General features: G+C 44.8%; 1 protein-coding gene across 1 annotated transcript; it reads left to right on the forward strand.

Moving 5' to 3' along the window:
• Positions 1-510: 510 nt before the first annotated feature.
• Positions 511-11,017, forward strand: mmp13b (matrix metallopeptidase 13b). The gene is made up of 10 exons (XM_067986161.1): positions 511-668; positions 780-1,021; positions 1,111-1,259; positions 1,352-1,477; positions 5,041-5,202; positions 5,605-5,722; positions 7,507-7,640; positions 9,517-9,676; positions 9,770-9,873; positions 10,647-11,017. The coding sequence occupies exons 1-10, from the start codon at positions 540-542 to the stop codon at positions 10,745-10,747; spliced, it is 1,425 nt and encodes a 474-aa protein (XP_067842262.1). The 5' UTR covers positions 511-539; the 3' UTR covers positions 10,748-11,017.
• The last annotated feature ends 13,867 nt before the right edge of the window (positions 11,018-24,884 follow it).

Consider the following 24,884-nt stretch of genomic DNA (forward strand, 5'->3'; position numbering starts at 1 on the left):
TAAGGGAGCAGAAGGTGGGCCTCATGGAGAAGATGAGCTCCAAGAGAGCATGGGGTGAGATAGGAGAGAGATTAGAAAACAATGCAGGTTCCAAGGCTAGGGCAGGAAGAACTTTGGGGGTGGTTTGGTTTGGTGGGCAAGGGGAAGGGGGCACATGCAGAGGCAGCTGAATAGATGGTGTCAATCTTAGTGACAAAGAAATCCATGAGCTCCTCGCATTTGTTGTTGGTGGTGAGGGTGGTAAGGGCAGAAAAGAGGGGTTTAAGGAAACGGTTGGTAGTGAAGAAAAGGACAATACTAAATAAGCAGAACACATTATCATTCTATTGTCTAAGAACTAATGGTGATGCAACATGCAAAAGATTTGCAATGCACTTTCCTGTCGATGATGACTAAAGACTATATTTTTACTGAAATCACATGACCCTAGTTGCAATCTTCTAGTTTACATCCGTTAGTGACAGTGTTGAATGGATCATGCAATGTTGCTAGATCAGTCAAGTAAGTGTATAAAAGGGGCTGAAAGAAACAGCAGCCCTATGTCTCCAATCAAGAAGAAAATGAAATGTTTTCAGATTCCAATTCTCTTTGTTCTGCTGAATTGTACATTTGAATTTGCGTTTCCCTTGCCTACTGAGATAAGTCAAAATAATTTTGATTTTGCCAAGGTATCCAAGGATTTGAAAGTTAACCCAACAATTATTCTCACATTTTAAATAATGTGAAATGTCCCATGTATGAGGAATATTAATTAACACTGTGTGCTTCTGCTTTTCTAGCAATATCTTAAACAATTTTATGAATTTGAAGATGATTCTTTCGATGGTCTGAAAACAAGGAATGATGCTCTAGGAGCAAATGTTAAGAAAATGCAAGAATTCTTTGGCCTCCTAATAACTGGGGAGCTGGACTCTACAACCCTGGAAATAATGAAGAGACCTCGATGTGGAGTTCCGGATATTCTTGAATATAGTCACTTTCCAGGCAAACCCAAATGGCAACATAAGAACTTGACCTACAGGTAAATTTTATGTTACCTTGGAATTATTGATGGTATTGTTGATAATAGCAGTAATATTTCTCACTTACTTTTCCATTATTTTCCAAAAGAATCATCAACTACACACCAGATATTGAACGGAATCAAGTGAACAAAGCTCTGAGGGAGGCTTTCAAAGTGTGGAGCGATGTCACACCATTGACTTTCACAAGGATTTTGACGGGTGAAGCCGATATTAAGATCTCCTTTGCACCAAGAGGTAATTTAACAGCATTTTGACATTAAGCTAAATTAGAAAGCACAATCATGTTTGCAATGGTTTATCTTTTCAATTTTTTTTTCTGCTGCTAGTACACGGTGATGGCTTTCCATTTGATGGACCTGATGGATTTCTGGCCCATGCCTTTCCACCAGGACCAGGCATTGGAGGTGACATTCACTTTGATGAAGATGAAACTTGGTCGATGGACTCAAAAGGTACAGAGTTTTAAAAACTTAATCAAACTCAGTTGTTCCAGAATATTGTCCATTGTAATCTAAAAAAGTCTACAGGTTATATGTTTTGGGGAAAAAGCAGTCACCATATCAATATTGAAATTGCTTTTATATCAAAGTATATCCGTATTTATTTTCAAATGTATTTTTTAACTTGTACATTTTAAAAAATTTAAACAGCTATGTTTGCACTCTTTTAGCTAGGTGAGTGAGCAGAGAAGCTTATCCAAGGCCTCTACTAACTCTAGCTGGCTGCTCGGTGGTGCTTGGGAGTGTTTCACAGTGACCTGTATTTTAATTTTCCCTCTCTCCCTTTGGGGAGCTATTTTGATTCTACTTGGTGCTGCCCCCTCCAACCTCTTCCCATACCACATCACCAGGACCACAGGACTCGATTTGCAGTGATAGTTTGAGCATTCACACTATACCTTGTGTTTATAGCAAGAAGATAGTTTCCGTAAGCAGACCGAGTCTCCTACGAGCAGGAATTTGCACTGTTATACGTGCTGTGTTTGAGATAGCATGGCCGAGAATTCTGTTACCTTATTACTGCAACATTGGACATTGGAGGCAATGTGGGTTGTCCATCACATTCTCCTATCTTCTCTGAAAGGCTAAAACTAGTAGTCAGATTTACTTAACTATAGAATAGTACACTGAAGTAGTAAGTGACTGCAAACTATTAATACTTAGAATAGAAAAAGAGTCAGTCCAGAAGAGGTAAAATACTCATCCTAGAACTTATTTCTTACACAACTTGATCAGCAACAGGAAAAGGAAAAGCCCTTCATAGACCTTTGTAACGCAAAATTGTACATGGATAATGCGAAGAACTAATCCACAGAATTCAGCTCTCCAAATCAAACCAAAGAGGTATCCAGTATATATTTCACATCTGGGAACAGACCTGTCAATCAATAAGTATCAGGGACATAGTGTAGAATATTATTATACAAAATAACTGACAACGTGTTCTCACAACATCTGTTTACCCAAGATCTGTTAATGCTTTGACCCAATACAACTTAGTAAGACCCAAGATAAAGGGCTCGATTTTTGGACGTCCGAGCGGGTGGGGCCGTGGCGGGGGTTAATTAAAGCCGGCGGGATCCCACTTGAGGCAATTAATCTGATAGTTCAGGTCGTTAGCAGACCTGATTTGTAGGATAATTAAGGAGGGGTGGGATTTTCAACTAAACTGAGAGTGTTTCCCGTACTGGGGGAAACACTCCCAGTTGAAATGGACGTGTTGCAGCCACTAGTCTGTGGCAGCTGCAAAGGTCCATTTGACAGGTGGAGGGGGGAGACCCTCACTCATTGCAGGAGGCCACTCTGTCACTTTGGACAAAGTTTGGCCTCCACCATCCTCCTCCTAACAATAAAATTCACAAACTTGCAACCTCAACCTCGGTGTGCAGACACATTTGACTACCTTGCGGACCCCCTCAAACGTACATCTTCCAGATGGGGGCCGCCATAGCTGCAGTCATGACCTCCTCGGAGGACGAACAGCATCACCAGCCTCGCCGGCCACGCCGTCCACCTCAGACACCTGGAGCTCCACAACACAGTGCTATGACACATCCACCTGCACAGCAGGAGGGAGGTCAACCGCAGAGAGAGATGCGTCGCAGAAGGCACTATCCTCGCCACAGGGTCTACAGACTGAGGCTCAGCTTCCTGGACCTCTCTGAGCAGCAGTGTACACGGAGGCTCAGAGTCGCTCGACATGTAGTTGTACACATCTGCAGCCGCCTTCATGCCGAGCTGCTCCCGGCTGGCCTGAGCACCATCTTCTTACCTGTCGCTGTCAAAGTCACCACTGCCCTCAACAACTTCTCCTCCGCATCCTTCCAGGGTGCCACCGGGAACATCGCCAGCGTCTCTCAGTCATCTGCACAAAAGAGCCCTGCAAATACACCGACACCCACTCTGCAGTGACACAATGGGTGGCATCAGTTGTGGGTCTTCATAGTGATCCTCAGAAAGGGCATTATTGCACAAACCAGACAAGATTTGCAAAGACGTGACAGTAGTGGTGACAATATAATATGCAATGTGAGTTGATCAGAAATCAAATAGAAGTAAAAACCATGACAAACCTTCAAACACCCTTGTGCATCCCCTTCATGCTCACAACACGTTTGCCCTACGCTTCCAACTGCACATATGTGATGCATGCCCTGTGGCTGCAGCACAGGTAGTGGCAGGTTGGGTGAGGCTGACCTTGAAAGAGATGCATCAGAGGGTGAGTAAGAGATAGAGCCATGAGATTGTATGAGGATTGGGTTCAGTGGTAGTGGCGGGATGAGTACTGGCGAGGTGAGTAAGTGCAGGTAAGATGAGGATGAGCTTTGATTGGGTGTAAGGAGTGATGTGACAGAGTAGTGTTGGCGGTGCAGAAGGAGATGTGGGGTGGGGGCAGTGATGTGGCAGACGGAGTGTAGGGGAATGAGTAAGTGTACTCACTTCGGCTGACCTACTTAGGTCATTGCAGCGCCTTCTGCACTGTATGCAGGTGCGTGGTATGTTGGTGGTGCTGCTGACCTCCTCTGCCACCTCGAGCCAGGCCTTCGTGGTGGCAGAGGCAAGTCACTTCCTCCCGTCCGCCAGGTGGAAGATCTCCCTCCTCCTCCTCATCCTCCTCACCCCATCCAGTAAGACCTGGAGTGAGGCAACATTAAACCTGGGAGCATTCTCCCCCCGTTGGATGCTCCATGCTGTAATTTTGCCTATTTTCTGCAGTATCAGTCAGTGGAGGACTGCCCCTTTAAATAGGGCTGCTCCAGCTGACAGCCTATGATGCGGGTGCGCAGTCCGCCCGCTGCGCAGCTTTCCAGTGCGAAACCCGGAAGCCAAGGTAAGTGCCTTCAATTAGGCTGCGATCGCATGCGGAGCACCCCAAATTCACTGGGCGCGTTACCCACGCTCCCAGTCGACCCCCCGCTGCCAACCCGCCTCCCTCCTAATATCGAGCCCAAAGGCTCTACAGATTTACAGATCAAACAACCTGGCCTGTGTCTCACAGGCAATCAGACTCACAGGCAACCAGAGTTCCATTTTGAAATGTGGTCAGGAAAGACAGCTTCCATTTTATAATTAGTTATTCAAAATTGTATGACATAAGATACAGAAATCTACCTATTTTCCACACTAGCCATGTGGATAATTATGTGGGTAAAGCATACATTAAAACTCTGTGTTGGTGTAATACCATTCCCAACCCCAAACAACTCATTAACAGAAGAATTCAGTCAGGATTGAAGCTGTAATAATAAAAGTTTTAGGTAAGCATTTTTCTTATTCAAAGTAAACCTCTGCGTATGATTATAACTTTCACATTAAAAATATACTGAATAGGAACTGTTTATTATATTTTTCCTAATTTTAGTTTTATATTTATTTGTTAGACATTATGTTGTGACTTTATATAATCATCTTTCATTGAACCAGTCATTTTAAACTGAGGCTTTAATATCCTCAGTCTTGTAATAGAATTTTGGAATTAGGCTGTAATGATGGAACTGTTATGTATTGATTTGCAGGATACAATCTATTCATGGTGGCTGCTCATGAACTTGGCCATGCTCTGGGATTGGGTCATTCTAAAGATGTGGGGGCTTTGATGTTCCCCACATATTCATATTCTAGTATGCAAGACTTCACACTGCAATATGATGACGTTCAGGGAATTCAGGCACTGTATGGCAAGTCCAAATCATTTTTCTATAGCACAATTATAAATAATAGTTTACATAACTTTAATTTGTAGAAACTGCTGCAGTTCATATTGTCATATATCACAAATGTTTCTTAAGGTTACAAGGTAAGAATGTATATCTGTTATTTAAAATCAGGTAAACTGTGATCCTGTTATGTTAGCAATAAATTAATCTTACCAATTGGAAGTATGAGTCGAAATCAGTCTCACATAGCAAAAGAAGGCAAATGTTATTTAATGCATACACTGTCAGCATCCTATTTGGGATAATGATGCCCAATAATAAATATCTAGCACTCAGTACAATTCAAAGTCATTTGTTTTTCAATTGATTATTCATGTCAGTGTAAGAGGAACATTTAGATATGTTTTAAATATGTTAACCTAGGTTCATCAAATAAACCTGACCCAAAACCTCATCCAAAGACCCCAGAGAAATGTGATCCCTATCTGTCCTTCGATGCAGTCAGTAAAATACGTGGAGAAACAATGTTCTTTAAAGACAGGTATGCAACAACTTTCTCTGCAAATTCATGCTTTTATCAGGATTTTGAGAATATTCTAAATGTTAATGTTAATGATAAAGGGAAGCAAACACTGGCAAACTGAAATAAAAACAGAAAATATTGGAAATACACAGCAGTCTGTCAGCATCTGAAAAGAGAAATGATAGGCTAACATTTTGGGTGTAAATCCACATTCTTAAAAGATGTAAGGGACAATTTTCCTCCTAGGCACCCTGCCAAGTGCCTAGTGAGGGAAGAGTGTGGCCAAATTTTCTTGACCATGGTCATTTGCGTGGTCAGGGCACCCTCTTGGCACAGGTCAATCCCCTGGCAGGGCCTTGCACTGGGTCTGGGGGGGGGGGGGGGGGGGGGTGGGTGGGGTCAGAAGCAGGAATGCAGCTACAGGCCTGAGATGCCTGGAGCTATGATCCAGGGCACTGGTATTGGGACCCTGCAAAAAGAAAAAAAGACAAGCGACATTAAGTTATCTTTTACCAGACTCTATCTTCAGGATGCTTAGGAACAGGAGTAGGTCATTCAGCCCCTCGAGCCTGTTCCACCATTCAATTAGATTATGGCTGATCTGTATCTTAACTCCATCTATCAGCCTTGGTGCTATAATCCTTAATACCCTTGCCTAACAAAAATCTATCAATCTCCATTTTAAAATTTTCAATTGACCTAGCTTCAACAGCTTTTTGAGGGAGAGAGTTCCAGATTTCCACTACCCTTTATGTGAAGAATTGCTTCCTGACATCACCCCTGAATGACGTACCTCTACTTTTAAGGTTATGCCCCTTTGTTCTGGACTCCCCCATCAGAGGAAATAGTTTCTTTCTATCTACTCTATCAACTCATTTAATCATCTTAAACCTCAATTACATTACCCCTTAATCTTCTATACAGCAAACTTAGAAATATGGCTCTCCATTCCTTCATCTAGGTCATTTATGAATATAGTGAAAAGATGAGGCCCCAGTACAGATCCGTGGGGGACACCACTAGTCACATCCTGTCAATTGGATTACATACCCATTATCTCTACTCTCTGTCTCCCACATCCTAACAAATTCCCTACCCATGTCAATAGGTTGCCTCCAATTCCACGTGCTCTCATTTTTGTTAACAGATCTTACAGATCTTTCAGTTTGCAGAGGGTTCTGCTACAGGCTGCACTGCTAGCTTTGTAAGGAACCCCTCCATTTGGGTGCCCCAAGGGTATATGAAGAGTAAAGTGAAGCGGGAGGACCGGGAGTGCTCCATTCCACATCGTTTGTATGCTTACGTTGGATCTGCATCCGCTGCAGAGACATGAAATAATGGGTTTCCGCTTCCATTTTCTCTTTGCTGCGTCTCAGAATTGAGAAATCCCAGGGGCAGCAAAGAGGAAAATATAGCCTTTACTCTTAGAATGTTAATTCATTGGTTTTCTTTTCAGATGCTGTTGGAGTGCTGTGTATTTCTAGCATTTTCTGTTTTTATTTTAATATAATGTTAACAAGACTAAAACTAGGTGATGTTTACATTCACACGAATAATGAAAATGTACTGTTGCGAAAACAGTTTTCAGCAGCAATGGTGTTGGCTTTTAAGATGAGAGTTCAATTTTCAATGCATTAATCCCAGGATCTATTAAAACACAGCAGCCAACCACCCTAATACTCTTAGATATACCACTACTTCTAGTCTGCTGAGCTGTTCAGTATTCAGTACCAACATGAAGATGCTAACTAAATATCATTAGAAACAATTGTATAGCACTAATTTTTGGAATTTCTATTTAGGTTCATTTGGCGTGTTCATCCACAAATGCCACATTCAGTGCTGACTCTGATCAAATCTCAATGGCCAGGTCTTCCCTTAAAAATTGATGCTTCCTATGAAAATCAGTATAAGGAAATTACTCTATTTTTCCAAGGTTAGAGATCTTCCCTACAAGTAGATCATCAATGTTGTGCTTTTTTGATATTGAGAAATATGTATGCATGTTTTGGTAAATTTTCCTACTCAATATAAAGAATGTTGATACCTGGGATTGAAACACTGAAACTATCGAGCATTACAAGGTCAGGTATGGCATGGGCCAGCTGTAGATTAAACTTCCTCGACTCTCCCCTAACAATTAGTGAAGTCACTCTGCAGGCCAGGAACAGAAGCTGGACAGGGAAGGCCAGTAAGGCAGAGGTTTGTGGGTGGGAAATGGAACTGGCTTCAGAAAGCCAACAGGGTGGAGGATGGGGGTGGAAAGGCAGCGAAGGAACATAAATGGCAAAAAGGATCAAGGCAAACCTGGAGAGTGGAGCAGGCAGATGAATGAAGATCTTGCTCAACTGTAATAGCTGGAGCCAATGGGGAGTAAGAATAAATTTTGCCTACAGGCACGCAGCAATTAATAAAGAGAGAAGGTGAGGGCTGCCGAATAGAGCCTGGAACTTGCGAAACAGAGGCATTACACAATGCTACCAGTATGGAAGGCCTGCAATTGCATGCTAAAGACTCAAAACATTGTCAGTGATCTCTGGTGTTACAAGGAAACATCACAAGCAGCGATCAGATTAACACTAAAAACCTATTAAAACGCCATCTACTGGCATTGTAGGGAAGTGTCATATGTTAAAAAGTGTCACTATTACTGAGGGAATTTTAATGAGATTGTTTACATAGGATTTTTGATGGAATGCTCTATCCACGTACCAATTTTAACATATTATAGATAGATAATGTAGTCAAGATAAACCCAGATTAGTTTAAAGTAAGTCTGGGACATGGTACATACATGAAAAGTAAATTTATAACTGATACTAGAAGAAATTCTTTATTCAAAAGGTTTAAATGTTTGAAATAATATGCCAGGCAGGATAGTAGAGGCAAAGACATTAGGGACATCCAGAATGCAACTGTCTACTGTATGAGGAGAGTTTGAGTACCAGGGAGATGAACTTTGATGAGCCAAATGGCCTCTTCTTATCCGTGACTTTTCTTATGTCTTTAATGTGCCAGGGTTAATCTCCTGGTTTGATGGAGATGGGGAGTGAGGGATGTGTCGGGCCAGATTGTGGTGGTACATGATTCTGCTGCTGATAGCCCGCAATGCCTAACGAGGTCCAGTTTTGGGCTGCTAGATCTGACATCACTCTGTCCCACTTAGCATGGTGGTAGTGTCACATTACACAATGGAGAGTGTCTTCACTATGAAGATGAGATTTTATCTTCACAAGGATTGTATGGTAGTCACTCCTATAGATGTTATTGTGGACAGATGTGTCTGCAACAAATAGGCTGGTGAAGACGAGCTAAAATAGATTATTCCCCTGTGTTGGTTTTCTCGCCACCTGACACATGCCCCGCCTGGCAGCCATGTTCTTTACTACTTGGCCAGCTTGATCAGTGGTGGTATTATCAAGCCACTATTAGTGTTGGACATTGAAGTGTCCCACCCAGAGAACATTTGTGCCCTTGCTTCTGTCAGTTCTTCCTTCAAGTGGGGTGTTCAACATGGAGAAGTACTGATTTGTCAATTGAGATGGTGCGATAGGTGGTAATCAGCAGAGGGTTCCTTGGCCTTGTTTGACTTGAAGCCATAAAACTTCCCATTCAAGGTGTATTTCTTTCCCCTATTCTTACTTCCAAATGTCTTACTTCATTCTACATATCAATAAATATATATGATGTATTTAAATCTTATTAGTTTAAACCTCACTCTTTAGAACTGTATATGTTAAATCTTGATTGAAGTATGCAATTCTTTTCATGATATATTCACATAAACTATTTCAATTATTTTAATTATACAGGAACCAAATACTGGGCTGTCAATGGATATGCTATGTTACCAGGGTACCCTAAGACTATCTACAATTTTGGTTTTCCCAAAACTGTTAAGCAAATTGACGCAGCGGTACAAATTGCTGAGATTGGAAAGACGTTCTTCTTTGTGGGAAACAAATGCTGGAGGTATGAGATTGAATTTTATATAAATGTTCCACTGAAATTTTTATCAAGTACTGTTTCTAAAAAAAAAGTGCACCATGTCCTTTTGTTTATTAGTTATGATGAACGTACAGAGACAATGGATCAAGGATACCCAAAACAGATAGCGGATGACTGGCCTGGCATTGGTAACCACGTGGATGCTGCTGTTCAGCAAAATGGTAAATTTTCATTAAAGTCACAGTATTCTTTTCAGTTAGCTACTGCAGTATGCAGCAATTTATAATTATAATGGATACAATGTTCAGTTGCTTAGCAGAATGGGAAAGTGTTTCTCTTAGGAATAGATTTATTTTAGTCTTGCTTTCTGCCATGTTTCATTACAAAGGTTCGTGAATGTATAGTGGATGTAATGAAAGATAAAATTCCAGTAGATTTTTTACTAGTTTTATAGTTATAAAGACTAATCTTGCCACAGTGTTAGTTGAAATACTTCAGTCCCTCAGTACATAATATCCCTCAAACAGTATAAGATTCTATGAGGTAGATTTTCAACTTGCCGCCTGGTCATAAAACTGATGTTGCCGATCAGCAGCCCATTATAGAAACCACACAATTTTCATTTCCATTGGAAAGGAAAATCGGGCAGTTTCTGTAATGGGCAGTTGATCCACAATGCCATTTCTAACCAGGGGAGCATGTTGAATATTGACCCATATGTTACACCATCTCTATGGAATCATAATATAAAAATCATTTGCCATCTTTTGAACTTCCCCAAAGACTTAAAAAGAACAATAAATGGAACATTCTACTAGCACCTGTGGTGCACAATTTCTATGCCACTTGTAAACTCATATGTTTTCTATATGGCTGTTGAAGGCATTATTCCAAAGAATGTCTAGTGTAGCATGCATGATTTCTTTTCAGTAAACATTTGGGTTATATTTGTGAGTGTTGACCTTTAAAATGATCAAACTTACTATTTTCTCAGATTTCATTCATTTCTTCCGTGGATTCATGATGTTTCGTTTTTACTACAACACCAAGCAAGTCACTAGAATTGAGTATGCAAATTCAGAAGTATGCAAATAATTAATGCATTTGTGCCACTTCTTGAAAAATTCAGAAATGTGTTCAGGATTCAAGAATTACTACTCTTTTCGTTGAATTTGGCCATATTAACATTGTTCCAGCTTCTGCCCTTGTATTGTCAATTGATTTTCACCTATAACTAATCATATTCATTTAGAAATGCTGATTAATTTCAATGAGTACTTTTCACCATTGTGGTTCTACTTTTATTTGCTATTCACCAATGATTGCTGTAACAATTTTTAAAAATTAAAGATCTTATTCATCGTACTTCCATTTATATTTATTTCAGTCTAATGGAAATTGTAACACAATTGATTTGAAAACTTTTCCCAGTGCTCCTCTTCAGCCCATCCACACAAACATCAGGGAGGGCAGAATGGCAGATGCTTTTGTTCATGAGGTGTGTGTTATATTTTTAGATTTTTACTCCAGATAATTTTTCTTCTTATGGCCTGGAGTGTGTCTTTATCTGTCCAATTTCTAGATAACTTGTAGTCAGTCCAGAGATCAAACAGAAAACACCATTGGGGAAATTTTGTCTTTGTGCAATAGCCAATTTGCACACAGCAAGGTCCCACAAACAGCAATGAAATAAATGACCATATCATCTATTTTTACGTGTTGGTGGAGAGATAAATGTTGGCCAGGATACTGAGAGATCTCCCCTACTCTTCTTTGTATAGCGCTGTAGGATCTTTTACGACCACCTGAGAGGGCAGGTGGGACCTCAGTTTAACGTCTCATCCAAAAGACGGCACCTCTGATAGTGCAGCACTCTCTCAGTACTGCACTGAAATGCCAGCCTAGATTATGTGCTCAAGTGTCTGGAGTGGAGCTTGAACCCACGACTTGCTGACTCAGAGGTGAGAGTACTACCAGTGAGCCAAGGCTGACTCACTCATACTCACTGGAATGCCTTCCCTAAACTCCTCTACTTCTCTGTTCACCTTTGAAAACCTTTTCAAAAGCATGCTATCGGTCATCTTTTCTAATCCTCCCATTGTGGCTTTGCATCCATTCCTTCATCTCATTCATTCATTCATTGACATAAATTTTTACAAAGTGTCTTGAGAAGCACTTCATTCATGCAAGTGTGTGAAGTAGCAGTAACAAGTACAAGCAGCTTATTCACTTATAAAGTAATCCTCCTTTTAATACTCTATATCACTTGGAATAAACAATACCATACCATATTCCCTGCCCCACAAATTAAACAATAAATTCTAAATTGCAACAACAGCTAAAGTTACGAATGAAAAAGTTCATTACAGTAGTATTTTGCTTTTGTAGGACTTATTTTAAAAGATCTGTATGGAGTGGCATGGCAGTGTTAGTCAGTGCGGTTAGTTACTCCTCCACTGTGCTGCACTATGAACTGATAGGATGCAGACGTACCATCAAGAGGAGATACTGAGTGGAGGTTTGGAATTAAGCACTTCCTTATAGGTAAAATTGGAGGGTTACTTGCCCTTATGCACTTCCTACTTGCTGGATCAAGTTGATGTCAGCAGATGCCTGGGAGTACCATACAAGCATAAAAGCATACAACACAGAAAGAGGCCATTCTTTTGGCTAAAGCAATCCAAAACAAATCCCACACCCTGTAGCTACCTCTGCTTCAACTGTTTATCTACTTTTCCCTTAGAAGGTGCAATGGTCGCTGTCTCAACTACCGCCCCCCCCCCCCGCAACCCTGTGGCAAAGTATCCCATGCTCTAACATCTTTCTGTGTAAACATATTTTTTAGTGATAATACTAAATTGATGACCCCTCGTCACTGACTCCACAACAAGAGGAAATAGTCTTTCTCTATTCACTCTATCAAAATCCTTTATAATTTTAAAGATCTCTATTAAGTCTCCTGTTAGCTTTCTCTGTTCCAGTGGATTTAGTTCCAGTATCTCAAATGTCTCCTTATAACTATAGTTTCTCATCTCTGTTGTTATCTTGGTGAATCCATGCTGTATGCTCTCTATGGTTTTAATGTCCTTTCCATAACACAGCATGCAGAACTGTACACAGTACTCTAACTGTGACCTAACCATTGCCTTGTACAAATGTAACATTATCTCTTTGCACTTGTACTCTTTGCCCAAATTTATAAAACCTAAAATGTCACTGGCCTTTTTTATGGCTTTATCTACCTACATGCATCTTCAAGGTATTATGTATGTGGACCCCAAGAATTCTCTGTTCCAACACACCCTTTGGTGCCTTTCCATTGAGTCTATACTCCAATTCCCCTTTTTTCCTCCCAAAATACATAACCTCACACTTCTCTGCATTAAATTGCAACTGCCATCCATTTTCCCATTCTACTAACCTGTCTACATCTTCCTGTCATTGATTATCTTAAGTATCACTAAACATTCACTAATTTAATCTTGTATTATAGATTCCAAGAGTAGGTACACCCCTGCTAGGTCTTGTACATATTATAGTTTTATTTTTAATAGGGAGATTTTTGAGGCAGGTACATTTCCTTGAACAGCCAGCATTCAAAATTTTGCCACAAGGGCACCAGAGACTGTGCTGCGGGTAAGACCAATGCTAGGATTTAAATGGAGTTTACAGAAATGCTACCCAGAGACTGGTGGGTAATTCATAAAATAATTATGGCCGAAAAAGACCATTCAACCCTCATTAGTTCACCCCACTTTGCACTTGTCTGAATTAAACTTCATGGGCCCGATTTTAGCAGGCCTGCGGGTTCCCAGCGGGTGGTCCTTCGGGAGCGTGGAAAACGCGGACGGCTAAATGAGTGCGCCCCCCGCGCGATCGCGGGATAATTGATTCCATTAAGCCGTGGTTACGGGTTCTCCGCTCCCCAGCTGCGCGCCGGCGGGCTGCGCATGCGCATTAACGTTATCGCGATGGAGGAGCTCCATTTAAAGGGGCAGTCCCCCAAAGCCCCTCCAGCTTCAAGCAAGAGGTATCACAGCATGGCGCACCCCAGGGGCAAGGCTGCGCCACGGTTCTCCGACTTCGCGCTGCAGCTGCTGCTGGACGGTGTGAGGAGGAGGAGGGACACGCTGTTCCCAACGGACGGACGCAAGTGCCCTGGCTCCGTCACCAGGAAGGCATGGGCAGAGGTGGCGGCGGAGGTCAGCAGCAGGGCCAACACCACCAGGACCTGGGAGCAGTGCCGAAAGCGATTCAATGACCTCACTAGGTCTGGCAAAGTGAGTACACTAACGCACCCTCCCACAACCCGTCTCCAACATCACACCAAACACCTCACAACCCCTTCTGCACAGCCACCACAGCGCTCCCGCAGCAATCCTCACAGCCACTCACTCACCATCCTCGCCGTGCCCGCAAGTACCCACCGTCCCTGTCCCCACTCGAATACTACCACACACCCCAATCCCCATGCAATGGGATGGGCATGTGGCACACACATCCTCCCATCCATCTGCCCCACGCTCAACCCACCCACACCGATGCTTGAGGCATCTCACTATGCAATCTGCACTCACTCACGCATCTGTGTTTTGCCTTGACAGGAGAAGAGATGCAAGAACGACCGAGAAAGGGCCCGCACCGGAGGGAGCCCGCCACACGTGCTGGAACTTACGGATGCAGAGGTGGAGGCGCTCGACATCAGCGGAACGCAACATTGCCTCTCCGTGGCGGATGGCGAGTCTGGCGCTGCAGAAACGGCCGGTAAGGGAAAGATGACAATCAACACTCATGATCGCGAATGACCGTATTATCACCTGGCATCTGGCGCACCGCAACGTTTGTGCACATGCCTCATAGTGCCCTCTGTTCTCTTGCAGGGCCGTCTGCGAGCGCTGTGTGTGAGGAGGGCGATTCCTCAGAGGACATGCCGGTCTCTGAGGGTGCATCGTCACATATGAGCCAACCATCCACCAGCGCAGAGACAGGCACCTCGGTGGGTCCCCCTCGCCAACTAGTTGGGGTTGCACATGGTGATTCACCGCGCACGTGTGAGCATGAGCAGACCCTGGTGGCAGGGGCAGCCGCAGAGGGTCCGCGGAGGGTCCACGTCGGTGGGAGCACTCATCTCCAGGCTCTGCTCAGCCGGACCAAGATGCTGAACCCAGGGGGCCACCAGTCAAAAGGAGAGTCGTCGAGGGGCACCAGCACATTGCCGAGGTACTGGGAGAGGTGCCACGCGCATTGTCCACGATCGCGCAGGTGATGGAGGAGTCCAACTCCTGCATGCGGGCAATGGTGGCGCAGGTACAGGAGGGTATCGGCGACATAGTGTCGCGGGTAGGTGCGGGAACGTCTGCGGTGGAGGACAGGCTAGCCTCCCTCGAGCATCACGCACAGCTGAACATCGAGTCCATGCAGGCCCTGACAACGGCTGTACGGATTCAGGCTGAGCAACATTCCGCCGCCATAAACAGGCTGACGGATACACTAGGGGTGGCCTTGCAAGGCCTCACACATGCCATCCAAACTGTCGTCCAGCAGGGTGGAAGGGGTGATGTGGGCCGAGGCCACGAGAGGGGTGATGGTGAATGGGGACATGGAAGCGGGGACGCTACTCAAGGTGCCCCCACGTCCCACCCGTTGCCCCCCTCTCAACTAGTACCCGCAATGGTGCCTCCTCTCCAGGTGGCCGAGTCTGCCCCTGCACAGGTGCAGGAGGAGCAGTCTGTGGAGGTGCCCTCACGGGCACCGAAACCCAGGGGCCGTTGGCCCAAAGCATCTACCCGGTCAGGGCAAGAACAGGAGCAACCTGCCACTACCTCTGCTGGAGCCACAAGGGTAGCACCACGTAGGGGTTCCCGTGAACGAAAGCCAAGGGCGTTATAAGCACAAAGGGAATGCACCAGGGTGTCTGTTCATTTATACACTTTTTGTTTATAGTCGTTCACCATGTACATATTAAACACAATCGTTCTCACCACTCCTGCCACCTCTCCTCCATTCTTCTGCGGCTTGTGCAATAGGTGCGTTCCGTGCAGCCCATCATGACGACGAACACCTGCTGCCGCCCATTGGGCACACTACTGTGGGTGCAGGAGTACTGGCGACACTCTTCTGTGGAGGGGGCTGGTATGGCCCCTCGTATGTGCAGGTGATGAGATGTGAACGCCTCAGACTGTCTGACTCTAGGAGAACCGTTGACGTATGAGTGCCTCCCGGGCCTGGCGAGCATCCCGGTGAACCGGTGTTCGGCGCATGGGTCGTACATCATCCTCTCGCGCGGCCTCCTCCTCCTCCTCCTCCCCCTCCTCCTCCACTTCCTCCTCCACCTCCTCCTCCTCATCGTCATTCTCAATGTGGGTGGCGGGTGTGGATGGGGCCTCCTCCAGCGGCACCCCTCTCTGTTGGGCCATGTTGTGCAGGGCACAGCAGACAACTATGATTCGTCCCACTCTGAATGGCGTGTATTGGAGCGCTCCCCCAGAACGATCCAGGCACCTGAAGCGCATCTTGAGCAGCCCTATGGTCTGCTCAATTGTAGACCTGGTAGCAATGTGGCTGTCATTGTATCGACGCTGCGGCTCGGTGATGGGGTTCCTCAGAGGTGTCATGAGCCACGTGTGCAGGGGATACCCCTTGTCGCCGAGGAGCCAGCCGTTGCCAGTGTTTGGTGCGTGGATGAGGGGCGGGACGGTGGACTCCCTGAGGACGAAGGCATCGTGGCAGCTGCTGGGGTATCTGGCGCACACGTGTAGGAATCTCTGGCGGTGGTCACAGATGAGCTGGGCGTTCATGGAGTGATACCCCTTCCTGTTGATGAACAGCCCTGGCTCATGCGGAGGTGCCCGTATTGCTATGTGGGTGCAGTCGATTACACCCTGCACCCGTGGGAAGCCAGCCATGGCATGGAATCCAACCGCCCTCTCCGTCTGGCTGCGCTCGTCCATGGCGAAGTTGATGTAGTGCGAGGCCCTGTGGAACAAACCATCGGTGACCTGCCTTATGCACTTGTGTGCAGAGGACTGGCAGACCCCGGTGATGTCCCCGGTGGCACCCTGGAAGGATCCGGATGCGAAGAAGTTGAGGGCAGTGGTGACTTTGACGGCGACGGGTAGGCAGATGCTGCTTGGTCCATGCGGGAGCAGCTCGTCATTAAGGAGGCTGCAGATGTCGGCGACTACCTGGCGATTGACTCTGAGCCTCCGTATGCACTGCTCCTCGGAGAGATCCATGAAGCTGAGCCTCGGTCTGTAGACCCTCTGCGGAGGGTGGTGCCTCCTGCGACGCAGCTCTCTCTGCGGTTGTCCTCCCTCCTGCTGTGCAGGTGGATGTGCCACAGCACCGTGTTGGGGGGCTCCACGTCGATGAGGCGGACGGCGTGGACTGCGAGGCTGCTGGGGCTGGTGATGCTGTTCATCCTCCGAGGATGTCGAAGCGGCCCCCATCTGGCAGGTGTTGGTCTGAGGGGTTGTGCACGGTCGGTAGGTGTTTCCTCGCACTGGGGCTGCGGTTCCACGTCGGTGTATCTTCTGGCTTGGAGGGGGGTGGTGGAGGGCAGGCGTTGCCCTATGTGACGGAGTGGCCTCCTGCGTTGGTGAGGGGTCTCCCCCCCGCTGTGGAGTGCACCTTGGCAGCTGCCACAGGCTGCTGGCTGCAACACGTCCGTTTGGAGTGAGACTGTTTCCCCCAGTATGTGAAACAGTCTGAGTTGAAGGTAAAATCCCACACTTCCTAATAAGACAGCTGAATCAGGTCATTTAATGACCTGAACAAGCAAAGTAAATACACTCAAGTGGCCTCCCGCTGGCTTTAATTGCCTGCGGGATTCCCACCAGCGGGGACTACGCACGCAGCCCCGCACGTCAGCGCGGAACCCGGAAGTGGCCGGGATTGCGGCGCGATCCGGTCACGCACCTGGAGATCGGGATTTTCGAGGCCCCCCCGCCGAGAACGCACCCGAAACCCGGTGCTAAAATCAGGCCCCATGTGCCCACATATTTACTTTGTCCAACTCACTGTAATTTTTTTGAGCGGCTTCCTCCTATTCTACTGCCCATCCCAGTTTGGTATCATCAGCAAATTTGACCACTTTGCATTGAGTTTCTGAGTCTAGGTCATGTAAATGAGAAACAATGGTGGTCCCAACATCAAGCCCTGGGGCACCTACTCAATACTTTCCTCCCACCCCAACCTAACTCCTTTAATGAGTGCTCATTACTTTCTACCCTTCAACCAGTTCCTTATCCATTCCCAAGGTTTACCCTGAATCCTTAACGATTTGAGTTTGACTAATAACCATTCATGAGGGACTTTGTCAAATATCTTTTGGAAGTCTAGGCACACTATGTTGTAGTGCTTTTTACAGTCCACTTGGGATGTTACTTCCTCAAAGCAGTCAAGGAAGTTAGTCATGGACAATCTTCCCAATCTGAATCCACGTTGGCTAGTAAATACTAGGTTATTATTATACATATATTCAAGTTTCCTCCTGATGATTGATTCCATTACTTTAAACAAAATGCAGGTGAGACTGATGGATCTGTAGTTGCCTGTGTCTGTTTTATTCTCTTCTTGAATATAAGCATTATATTAGCTTGTTTCCAATGTACCCATATCTACCCACTGTCCAATGACTCTCTCATAATGGCTGCCAGTGCCTCACAAATCTCATCCCTAGTACAGTCTCCTTCAGAATAAATCTCATCTATCCTGGGTGATTTGTTTGTTTTGAGCCCTTTTGGCCTGACTAGGACTTCCATCTCTATAAAAAAGACATCAATTTTACTTTGGTTAATTCTATTTGGAGAGGGCATGTTGCTCATATCTTCCCTTATGAACACTTGGAGGAAGTAATTATTCACAATATTAAAACTATCTTGTGCTCCTCCTCAGTTTTTGTTCGATTTGCATATTGTATGGCTTTCACCTCTTCTCTGATTGCTCTTATACTGTTATAGTACTGAAAGAATTTTTAACTATTATGTTTAGTCTCTGCTACTATGCTTTTTTGGGTTTCTCTTTGCCCCTCTGATGGCCCTTTTAACTTGTTTCTGCATCCTCTTATATTCCTCCCAGTGATCCCCTTTCCCTTTCTCTCATCAGGCTATGTTTTCTTTATAGATCAGGTTTAATTTCTTTCTTAATCTGTTTGGGGTCACATTTATTTATTCTGAGCTTATTGGTTTTCAGTATGTATTTATCCTGCATTTTCACATTATACCTTTAAAGGTGCTCCACTTGTCTTCTACTGAAGTGTTGGTGCACAAACTCTGCCAATCTATGTGTTTTAGTTCTCTCATGTCACTGAATTTAGCTGCTTAAAGTTATAAGCCTGGTTCCTGATCTTGTATTTCTGACTCTTAGATTATGTTAAACTTTATCATACTGTGGTCACTGTTGCCCAGGAATGCTACGACTTCCATTTCCTGTACATTATCTTGATCTTTTGCAAATACCAAGTGAAGAACAGCACTTGTTGCTTCCTTCAGGCACTGGGTCATAAAGCAATCTTATTCTAAAACACTTGGGTTTTCCCAGTTGATATTTGGTTGATTGAAGTCTCCTATCAAAATAACTTTCCTGTTCTTACATTCCCTTCTTAAGTATTCATAGAGCAAACTCTTCTCCTTCTTTTGTCCGCCTCAGGACTGTAGCACACCTTTAGTATTAGCTTGAAGTTTACACATTAGAGATGTCTACCCAGAGTAAGAAACAAAAGAAAAAAATTGCATTTATATAGAACTTTTCACAATCTCAGGAGGTCCCAAAGTGCTTCACAGCCAATGAAGTAATTTTGAAGTGCAGTCACTGTTGTAATATAGGGAAATGTGACAGCAAATTTGTGCATAGCAAGGTTCCACAAACAGCAATGAGATAAATGGTCAAATAATCTGTTTTTGTGGTGTTGGTTGAGGGATAGATTTTGGCCAGGACACCAGGAGAGCTTCCCTGCTCTTTTTCAACTAGTGCCATGGGATCTTTTACATCCACCTAAGAGCAGATGGGGCTTTGTTTAACGTGTCATCCTAAAGACAGCTTCTCCAATAATGCAGAACACCCTTAGTCCTGCACTGAACTGTCAGCTTAGATTACATGCTCAAATCTCTGGAATGGGACTTGAACCCACAACCTTCTGACTCAGAGGCGAAGTGAGTCTGTTATAACTGAACCAAGGCTGGCACTTAAAATACTGTAGCTTTCCCCTTTCCATTGAATCAACTTTGTTTACCTGACACAGAGAGCTACACAACCTTTTTTGCCCACTTTGCCTTTGCTGAACACTTCATACCTTGAATGTTGTATTCACTTCCATCCTCACTATTCAACCATGTTTCTGATATTTCCACTATACCATAATTTCCTACTGTCACAACTGCCTCCAGTTTTGGCATTTTATTCCTAATGCTTCAAGCATTCATGCTTATACATCTTAATATAGATCTATCACCTTTCAAATCTCCAGTGTCTGCTTATTTATGGTCTACAGTTCATGTGTGCTTCTCTCCATTTTTGTGACCATGCCCACCTGTTGACTACCCTCTCCCCACAGTCTGTCTCAATGTGGATCCTGTTTCCTGCCTGTCCTCATCCCCACCTGTCTAGTTCAACGCTCTTTGCAAGTCTCCTTAGTCTTACTTGGTTGAAGTGTAACCCATCCTTCCTGCACCAGTCCTTTTTGTTCTGAAAATCTTCCCAGTTATTTATAAAGGTAGCATTGTTTAAGTTTAGAGGCAATCATTGTGTATATTTCTTTTATTATTTCTCCCTATGTTGTTTACCCACACATGTAGTACCACCGCTAAGTCACTTCCTGTCCCCTTTAGTAGCCCTTCTAACCTTTCCTCAATGTGTACTGCTCTAGGTCCAGGTGGGCAACGCACCATCTTATTTTTTGAGCTGCTCAAGCACTGGCAAAATAGGTGAAAAATCCAGCTTCAGAATTAAACTCATCCTAGTCTGTGCTGAAGGTTCTGTCCTAAAGCTGGCACCTTAATAAGGAAAAAAAAATTATGTTTATTTCCTGGTCAGAATCAGGGTCTGATAGTCACATTGTTGGCGCAATATAGTATCGTAGTGATTTGCCCCACAAATATTATTTTGCTTCTGCCAGAGAAAATTTATTAAGTAACAGATGTTGTACCCATGCCCGACAAGAGTAATTCTGGGGGTCTGGTACATCGCCATTGTTGGGGCCCGACCCCATATGCTGAGTTTTGTTACCAATTAGTTCAATTTCAAAATCTGCTATAGATTATATTCGAATGGAATTGAGGAAACAAGCATTTGTAATTTTCATAATTTAATAAGTTAATATTATATGTTTTTTAAAGTTTATTTAACAAAAAACAGTACAGGGATAGCCCGAACAGCAAATGAAAATATAAAATTCTGTGCGCTATATTACTGTTGTGATTCACGGGGTAGCTTAATTAATCCGACATAAAATATACATAACTATGATTTCCATAAATTTTAACTTCTTATTTCTTTTCATAGCAATACATTTAATAAAACGAATGAGTTGCTTGAATTGAACCTGATTTGTACAACCAGAAGTAATACCGCTAGCCTACTCAAATACATGTCCAAATTTAAATGTGTTTTACTCACATCAAGTTGCCTGAAAATTCTAATCCCCATCAGTAAATGGAATCTAGTCCTTCAGTACCGAGATGCTACACTTGTTGTCGAAAGAGACAACATCGATGGACTAATCACTGAGTTGGCGCAGTTACAGAATCAAAGAATCATAGAATCTTACAGCACAGAAGGAGGCCATTTGGCCCGACGTGCCTGTGCCAGCTCTTTGAAAGAGCTGTCCAATTTAGTCCCACACCCCAGCTATTTCCCCATAAGCCTGCAAATTAATCCTCTTCAAGTACATGTACAATTGCCTTTTGACAGTTCCTATGGAAACTGTTTCTACCACCCTTTCAGGTAGTGCGTTCCAGATCCTAACAACCCTCTGTGTGAAAAAAATTCTCCTAATTTCCCCTTTAATTCTTTTGCCAATTATTTTAAATCTATGACCTCTGATTACCGACCCACTTGCCAGAGGAAACAGCTTCTCCCTACTTGCTCGATTAAAACCCCTCATAATTTTGAATACCTCTATTAGGTATCTGGTTCACTAATGTCCTTTAGGGAAGGAAACCTGCTGTCCTTACCTGGTCTGGCCTATATGTGACTCCAAACCCACAGCAATGTGGTAGATTCTTAATTGCCCTCTGAAATGGCCGAGCAAGCCACTCAGTTGTAAAATCTCGCGAAAAAAAGTCACAATAAGAATAAAACCGGACGGACCACTAGGCACCGGACAGGACAAAGGGAAACCAAGCCCAGTCGACCCTGCAAAGTCCTCCTCACTAACATCTGGGGACTTGTGCCAAAATTGGGAGAGCTGTCCCAAAGACTAGTCAAGCAACAGCCTGACATAGCCATACTCACAGAATCATACCTTTCAGCCAATGTCCCAGACTCTTCCAACACCATCCCTGGGAATGTCCTGTCCCACCGGCAGGACAGACCCACCAGAGGTGGCGGTACAGTGATATACAGTCAGGAGGGAGTGGCCCTGGGAGTCCTCAACATTGACTCTGGACCCCATGAAATCTCATGGCATCAGGTCAAACATGGGCAAGGAAACCTCCTGCTGATTACCACCTACCGCCCTCCCTCAGCTGATGAATCAGTCCTCCTCCATGTTGAGCACCACTTGGAGGAAGCATTGAGGGTAGCAAGGGCACAGAATGTACTCTGGGTGGGGGACTTCAATGTCCATCACCAAGAGTGGCTCGGTAGCACCACTACTGACTGAGCTGGCCGAGTCCTGAAGGACATAGCTGTGCCAAACTGGGCCTGCGCCAGGTGGTGAGCGAACCAACACGATGGAAAAACTTACTTGACCTCGTCCTCACCAATCTACCTGTCGCAGATGCATCTGTCCATGACAGTATCGGTAGGAGTGACCACCGCACAGTCCTTGTGGAGATGAAGTCCCGTCTTCGCACTGAGGACACCATCCAACGTGTTGTGTGGCACTACCACCGTGCTAAATGGGATAGATTCAGAACAGATCTAGCAGCTCAAAACTGGACATCCATGAGGCGCTGTGGGCCATCAGCAGCAGCAGAATTGTATTCCACCACAATCTGTAACCTCGTGGCCCGGCATATTCCTCAATCTACCATTACCAACAAGCCAGGGGATCAACCCTGGTTCAATGAGGAGTGTAGAAGAGCATGCCAGGAGCAGCACCAGGCGTACCTAAAAATGAGGTGCCAACCTGGTGAAGCTACAACTCAGGACTACATGCATGCTAAACAGCGGAAGCCACATGGTATAGACAGAGCTAAGTGATTCCACAACCAACGGATCAGACCAAAGCTCTGCAGTCATGCCACATCCAGTCGTGAATGGTGGTGGACAATTAAACAACTAACAGGAGGAGGAGGCTCTGTAAACATCCCCATCCTCAACGATGGCGGAGTCCAGCACGTGAGTGCAAAAGACAAGGTTGAAGCGTTTGCAACCATCTTCAGCCAGAAGTGCCGAGTGGATGATCCATCTCGGCCGCCTCCCGATATCCCCACCATCACAGAAGCCAGTCTTCAGCCAATTTGATTCACTCCACGTGATATCAAGAAACGGCTGAGTGCACTGGATACAGCAAAAGCTATGGATCCTGACAACATCCCGGCTGTAGTGCTGAGGACTTGTGCTCCAGAACTAGCCGCGCCTCTAGCCAAGCTGTTCCAGTACAGCTGCAACACTGGCATCTACCCGACAATGTGGAAAATTGCCCAGGTCTGTCCTGTCCACAAAAAGCAGGACAAATCCAATCCGGCCAATTACCGCCCCATCAGTCTACTCTCGATCATCAGCAAAGTGATGGAAGGTGTCATCGACAGTGCTATCAAGCAGCACTTACTCACCAATAACCTGCTCACCGATGCTCAGTTTGGGTTCCGCCAGGACCACTCGGCTCCAGACCTCATTACAGCCTTGGTCCAAACATGGACAAAAGAGCTGAATTCCAGAGGTGAGATGAGAGTGACTGCCCTTGACATCAAGACAGCATTTGGCCAAGTGTGGCACCAAGAAGCCCTAGAAAAATTGAAGTCAATGGGAATCAGGGGGAAAACTCTCCAGTGGTTGGAGTCATACCTAGCACAAAGGAAGATGATAGTGGTTGTTAGTGGCCAATCATCTCAGCCCCAGGACATTGCTGCAATGACCTCTCCATCATTAGGACAGAAATGGGGATATTCGCTGATGATTGCACAGTGTTCAGTTCCATTCGCAACCCCTCAGATAATGAAGCAGTCCGAGCCCGCATGCAGCAAGACCTGGACAACATCCAGACTTGGGCTCATAAGTGGCAAGTAACATTCGCGCCAGGCAAGTGCCAGGCAATGACCATCTCCAACAAGAGAGAGTCTAACCACCTCCCCTTGACATTCAACGGCATTACCATCGCCGAATCCCCCACCATCAACATCAAAGCATATACGAACATACGAATTAAGAGCAGGAGTAGACCATTCAGCCCCTCGAGCCTGCTCTGCCATTTGATAAGATCATGGCTGATCTGATTGAGACCTCAACCCTACTTTCCCGTCTACTTACTATAACCTTTGACTCCTTGTTAATCAGGAATCCACCTAACTCAGCCTTAAAAATATTCAATGACCCTGCCTCCACCGCTTTCTGGGGAAGGGAGTTCCACAGACTCATGACCCTCTGAGAGAAAAAATTTCTCCTCATCTCCGTCTTAAATGGGAGACCCCTTATTTTTAAACTGTGGCCCCGAGTTCTAGTCTCTCCCACAAGGGGAAACATCCCCTCAGCATCTACCCCTTCAAGTCCCCTCAGGATCTTATATGTTTCAATAAGATCACCTCTCATTCTTCTAAACTCCAGTGTATACAGGCCCAACTTGTCCACCCTTTCCTCAAAAGATAGCCCTTTCATGCCATATGGGATACTTGGTTTTGTAAATGGGGGCATTGACTACAAAAACAAGGAAGTCATGCTAAACTTTTACAAATCACTGGTTAGGCCTCAGCTGGAGTATTGTGTACAGTTATGGGCACCACACTTTAGGAAGGATGTCAAGGCCTTGGAGAGGGTACAGAGGAGGTTTACAGGATGATACCAGGGATGAGGGACTTCAGTTATGTAGAGAGATTGAAGAAGCTGGGATTGTACTCCTCGGAGCAGAAAAGGT

This window comes from Heptranchias perlo, chromosome 6 (assembly GCF_035084215.1).
Source record: "Heptranchias perlo isolate sHepPer1 chromosome 6, sHepPer1.hap1, whole genome shotgun sequence".
NCBI classification, from domain to species: Eukaryota; Metazoa; Chordata; class Chondrichthyes; order Hexanchiformes; family Hexanchidae; genus Heptranchias; species Heptranchias perlo.